General features: G+C 43.2%; 1 protein-coding gene across 1 annotated transcript; it reads left to right on the top strand.

Moving 5' to 3' along the window:
• The first annotated feature begins 731 nt into the window (after positions 1-731).
• Positions 732-2,438, top strand: LOC120916154 (E3 ubiquitin-protein ligase TRIM39-like). Its single transcript, XM_040326974.1, has one exon. It carries the CDS (start codon positions 732-734, stop codon positions 2,436-2,438), a length of 1,707 nt encoding a protein of 568 aa, XP_040182908.1.
• The last annotated feature ends 4,313 nt before the right edge of the window (positions 2,439-6,751 follow it).

The following is a 6,751-nucleotide window of genomic DNA, read 5'->3' as shown; positions in this document are numbered from 1 at the left end:
CCGCCGCAATATCGCAGTCTCAATAAAAATCGCAGATCGCCGCCATTACTAGTAAAAAAAAAAATAATAAAAAAAATCATAATTCTGCCCCCTATTTTGTAGGCGCTATAACTTTTGCGCAAACCAGTCGCTTATTGCGATTTTTTTTTTTTTTTTTACAAAAATATGTCGAAAAATACGTATTGGCCTTAACTGAGAAAAAAAATATATTTTTTTTTTTTAAAAATGGGATATTTATTATAGCAACAAGTAAAAAAAAATAAAAAATTTTAAATTGTCGCTCATTTTTTGTTTATAGCGCAAAAAAATAAAAACCGCAGAGGTGATCAAATACCACCAAAATAAAGCTCTATTTGTGGGGAAAAAAGGACGTCAATTTTGTTTGGGAGCCACGTCGCACGACCGCGCAAATGTCAGTTAAAGCAACGCAGTGCCAGAAGCTGAAATTTCGCCTGGGCACGAAGGGGGTTTATGTGCCCAGTAAGCAAGTGGTTAAAGGGTATTACACAAGACTGCAATAAAACTGATCATTGATCTTGTACTGTTAACAAAATGCACCTCAATAAACTCTATCTTCTCTGGGGTTTTTTTGCGCTATCCTTTTCCGCGTGTGACATTGTTAGGACAAGGTTCACCAAAGTGATAAAATTCACTGCAAGACAAGAACCGCCAACTGTCTTTATATCTTCTTCCCTAACGTACATTGCTTCATTCTTGTTCTGTCTTCAGCGATGGCGACTCCAGAGCTCAGATCCCAGGTGACATGCTCTGTTTGCATGAAGATTTATACAGAACCCGTCATGCTGGCATGCGGGCACAATTTCTGCCATGGTTGCATCAGTAAGATATTTGACAATCAAGACAACAGAGAGTATTTCTGCCCAAGGTGCAAGCACAATTTTGGGAAACGTCCGGAACTGCAGAAGAATTCGGCATTGGCCAGCATCGCTGCATTGTTTCCTTCTGAGGAACCGGAGGAACGCCAACCTGTACATTTTTGCAGTAATTGCGTCACCTCTCCTGTACCTGCGGTGGCGTTGTGTGTACACTGCGAAGCTTTTCTCTGTGATCTGCACAAAGAAGCACACAACAAGGGACCAGAACACGTCCTCACCGATCCCAGCACTCCCCCGGAGGACAGGAAGTGTCCCGTCCACAAGAAGATCCTGGAGTATCACTGCCTTGAGGACGAAACGCGTATATGTTTACAGTGCCTGATCTCCGACCACAATGGACATAAAATGAGAAAAATAAATGACTCTTTGCATCAGAATGCAGAAAATCGGAAAGCAATTCTGGAGAAACTGTCCTCCAAGAAGGAGGAAACGGAAGCAATGCTCCAGAGTCTTCAGAACCACAAGAAGAAGATAGACGAAACAGCGAAAGATGCAAAAGGGAGAGTGACCCGCCTAATGAAAGACATCAGGAGACAACACGAGGATCTAGAGAAGAGAATACTGACGGATATCTCCAGGCAACAGCAGCAGATCTCACAATCAGTCTCTGATCATATGGAGCAACTGGAGAAGCGAAAGACGTACCTGCATGAGAAGATCATTCAAGCCGAGGAGATGGGTAAAAAGACTAACTCGTTATCTGCCCTACAGGCTCCATTTGAAGTGTTAGATGATGAGAATAGCTTGGGCAGGGATATAGTGAGCAAATTGATCGATGATGTAGGTGGTCTGAAGGAGGACATGATCTTAGAGACCTTGTATTCGGGGCTATCAAATATCGCGAAGGGTGTTGAGGTCGATGCCGGTGTGCAGAAAATTCAAAGTTCAATACCCCCTGCTGCAGTCCTCGAAAATCCAAACATTGAAAATAAAAATGTCACTAATGGGCCACAGAAGCCACAAATACCACCCCGCTCCAAGACGATCCCAAATAAACTCCCACAAGTCCCACCAGTTTGTAGAAACAAGAGCAGCACCCAAGAAGTGTTACTGGTGGTCAACACAGCTAGTAAAAATGTTATTATCTCAAATGACCAGAAAACCGTCTCCAGGTCAGACAAGTATCAAAGCCGACCAGAAACTTTGGAGAGGTTTCTGAGTTCTCATGTTTTAAGCTCTAGAGGGTTTTCCTCCGGAAAGCATGAACTGGAGATGGAGGTCAGTAAGAAGATAGAGGACTCTTTGTTTATAGGGATGTGTTACCCCAGGATAGATAGAAGGGGATCCCAGTCACCGACTGAAGATATTTGGGGAACACAGTTTGGGCTTTTTAGCTACGAGGAATTGAGTGAAATAAAATGGGTGCGGAAACTATCTTCTCATGGAATCAAAATTAAATTGGATTATGAAGCCGGCCAATTGTCCTTCTATGACTTGTCTGATCCCATCCAACACCTGCACACCTTTTCTGCTGAATTCACTCAGCCCCTGCATCTTATGATCAGTGTACAAGGCAGCGGATGGGTTAACATTTTAAAGTAGATCCATTACTAAAATTCACGTGTTGCCTTCTCCTGAGCTCCAGGGCCGTCTCAATAGCATCATGGGCCCCTGGGCAAAGTAATGCTCTGGGGCCCCTACACTGGAGACAGCGCAGGTAAACAGACATCAAGTAGGTAGGTGGCAGACAAGTGGAGCTTCCCCTTTTGGGTGGAGATACGCATTAACTACATGAACAATTATTCTGTACAGCAAATACTACATACATAAAAGCTGCTAGATTGAGCACTCTGACTCCCCCCAGCACTCTGACTCCTCTACACCCCAGATATCCCCCCAGCACTCTGACTCCTCTACACCCCAGATATCCCCCCAGCACTCTGATCCCTCTATACCCCAGATATCCCCCCAGCACTCTGATCCCTCTACTCCCCAGATATCCCCCCAGCACTCTGACCCCTCTACACCCCAGATATCCCCCCAGCACTCTGACCCCTCTACTCCCCAGATATCCCCCCAGCACACTAACCCCTCTACACCCCAGATATTCCCCCAGCACTCTGACCCCTCTACACCCCAGATATCCCCCAGCACTCTGACCCCTCTACACCCCAGATATCCCCCCAGCACTCTGATCCCTCTACTCCCCAGATATCCCTCCAGCACTCTGACTCCTCTACACCCCAGATATCCCTCCAGCACTCTGATCCCTCTACTCCCCAGATATCCCCCCAGCACTCTGACCCCCTCTACACTCCAGATATCCCCCCAGCACTCTGACTCCCTCTACTCCCCAGATATCCCCCCAGCACTCTGACTCCTCTACACCCCAGATATTCCCCCAGCACTCTGACCCCTCTACACCCCAGATATTCCCCCAGCCCTCTGACCCCTCTACACCCCAGATATCCCCCGGCCCTCTGACCCCTCTACACCCCAGATATCCCCCCAGCACTCTGATCCCTCTACTCCCCAGATATCCCCCCAGCACTCTGACCCCTCTACACCCCAGATATCCCCCCAGCACTCTGACCCCTTTATGCCCCAGATATCCCCCCGGCACTCTGACCCCTCTACTCCCCAGATATCCCCCCGGCACTCTGACCCCTCTACACCCCAGATATCCCCCCAGCACTCTGACCCCCTCTACTCCTCAGATATCCCCCCAGCACTATTACCCCTCTACACCCTAGATATCTATGCTTTGGGGAGATTGCATGGGCCCCCCCATGCAGCTAGGGCCCCTGGGCAGTGCCCAGGTGTGCCCTCTCATTAAGACAGCCCTGCTGAGCTCCCCCCATGAGACCCACCATCGGCACCTAGACATGGTCTACCGGCAGCTTTATGGGTTTATGGTATGAGTTTACATGATTACAAACTATGTATAGAACCAAAGAGTTCCAAACATTAACAAAGGCTGCTAAAATCATTTAGATTATGCTTCTGATGAAAACGGTCTGATGGATTTTTCCATCAGTTATCTGATGAAGCTGACTGATGATCAGTCACGCCTACACCCCATCAGTTAAAAAACCGATCGTGTCTGAACGCGGTGACGTAAAACAGTAAACACAACGACGTGCTGAAAAAGTTCAATGCTTCCAAGCATGCGTCGACTTGATTCTGAGCATGCATGGATTTTTAACCGATGGACGTACCCACAGACGATCGTTTTTTTTCTATCAGTTTTTTATCCATCAGATAATTTTAAAACAAGTTCCTATTTTTTTAACCTATGGATAAATAACCGATGGGGCCCACACACGATCGGTTTGGTCTGATGAAAACGGTCTATCAGACTAACCTATCGTGTGTACGCAGCATTATTGGTTTGAAATGTTGAATCTCAATAAAATAAAATTTGATAATAAATAATCCCAAGAATACCTTGGGATGTTTTATGTTCATGTAGTTTTCTTTATGGTACTATGAAAATATGAGATTGTATTTTATTGGTTTGAAATGTTGAATCTCAATAAAATAAAATTTGATAATAAATAATTTTATGTGTGCATTTTCTTAATTTTTTTTAAAATCTTTCTCTTAAATGACTTAAGCCACATGTGTCAAATAGAAGGCCCATGGGTCAAATCTGGGCCAATTATTTTTTCAGAATTTTTCATTGACAGCATTTTTCAGCTGTCAGCGGGGGAACCCGTTATCTATCTATCTATCTATCTATCTATCTATCTATCTATCTATCTATCTATCTATCTATCTATCTATCTATCTGTCTGTCTATCTATCTATCTGTCTCTCTGTCTATCTATCTGTCTGTCTATCTATCTATCTATCTATCTATCTATCTATCTATCTATCTATCTATCTATCTGTCTGTCTGTCTGTCTGTCTATCTGTCTGTCTGTCTGTCTGTCTATCTATCTATCTATCTATCTATCTATCTATCTATCTATCTGTCTGTCTGTCTGTCTGTCTGTCTATCTATCTATCTATCTATCTATCTATCTATCTATATCTACCTTCCTTTCTTTCTATATTTATCTTTCTATACCTCTGCCGGGTTAGCCCCCCATATAAAAATGTTTTACTTTTTTTTATGCAGTTTGTTAGATCTTTGTTAGATCAGGTTAGATCAATCATTGTTTGCGTTAGATCACACACAGAAGAAGCAATATTAACAGTTATTTGCTGGGGGGGGGCTAACCCATCACCAGACCCCCCTTATCAAATTTTCTGGCCAAAAATCATTCAGACTAATAGATATTCGTTAGATCCGGTAAGATCAAGTGGTTTTAACGTTAGATCTCACATAATTAGAGACTTATTAAGTGATTAATGAGGGGGGCTGGCCCCCCCTTATCAATTTTTTGGGCCAAAAATCATTCAGGCTAATAGATATTCGTTAGATCCGGTAAGATCAAGTGGTTTTAACGTTAGCTCTCACATCGTTTCCGAGATATTCCACATAAAAAATAGATTTTAGGTGGTACATATGCATGGACATATGGACGGGTTGGCCCCCCCCTTATCAAATTTTCTGGCCGAAAATCATTCAGGCTAATAGATATGCGTTAGATACGGTAAGATCGAGTGGTTTTAAAACCAGTTGACCTTACCGGATCTAACGAATATCTATTAGCCTGAATGATTTTTGGCCCAAAAAATTGATAAGGGGGGGGCCAGCTCCCCCTCATTAATCACTTAATAAGTCTCTAATTATGTGAGATCTAACGTTAAAACCACTTGATCTTACCGGATCTAACGAATATCTATTAGCCTGAATGATTTTTGGCCAGAAAATTTGATAAGGGGGGGCTGGTGATGGGTTAGCCCCCCCAGCAAATAACTGTTAATATTGCTTCTTCTGTGTGTGATCTAACACAAACAATGATTGATCTAACCTGATCTAACAAAGATCTAACAAACTGCATAAAAAAAAGTCAAATTTTTTTATATGGGGGGGGGGGGGGGGGGGGCTAACCCGGCAGAGGTCTTTCTATCTATATCTATCTTTCTTTGTATCTATCTTTCTTTCTTTCTTTCTTTCTATCTCTCTGTCTATCTATATTTCTTTATCTCACCCCACATCCCATCATTAACCCCCTCCGCCCCCCCCCCTCCCCGGGGATGCTCAGTCTAAAAGGCCCGGGCCTATTTTTTGTCCCAGTCCAGGCCTGCTTGCAGTAAAATAATACTTTCTAAGGTAAGTTTTGAACTTTCCCTTTGCTAGTTTGAGCTCATGGCCTCCCATATTCTTGATCTTAACCACTTGCTTACTGGGCACATAAACCCCCTTCGTTCCCAGGCGAAATCTCAGCGTCCGGCACGGCGTCGCTTTAACTGACAATTGCGCGGTCGTGCGACGTGGCTCCCAAACAAAATTGGCGTCCTTTTTTCCCCACAAATAGAGCTTTCTTTTGGTGGTATTTGATCACCTCTGCGGTTTTTATTTTTTGCGCTATAAACAAAAAAAGAGCAACAATTTAAAAAAAATAGATATTTTTTTTACTTGTTGCTATAATAAATATCCCATTTTTTTTTTTAAAAAACTATTTTTTTTTCTCAGTTAAGGCCGATACGTATTTTTCGACGTATTTTTGTAAAAAAAAAAAAAAATCGCAATAAGCGACTGGTTTGCGCAAAAGTTATAGCGCCTACAAAATGGGGAACAGAATTATGATTTTTTTTATTATTTTTTTTTTTACTAGTAATGGCGGCGATCTGCGATTTTTATTGGGACTGGGATATTGCGGCGGACGTATCGGACACTTTTGACACAAATTTGGCGCCATTCACATTTATACAGCGATCAGTGCTATAAAAATGCACGAATTACTGTATAAATGTGACTGGCAGTGAAGGGGTTAACACTAGGGGGTGAGGAAGGGGTTAAC

Source organism: Rana temporaria, chromosome 10 (genome assembly GCF_905171775.1).
Source record: "Rana temporaria chromosome 10, aRanTem1.1, whole genome shotgun sequence".
In the NCBI taxonomy this organism is placed as follows: Eukaryota; Metazoa; Chordata; class Amphibia; order Anura; family Ranidae; genus Rana; species Rana temporaria.
The sequence above is the reverse complement of the archived record's forward strand: the minus strand, read 5'-3'. Positions and strand labels throughout refer to the sequence as shown.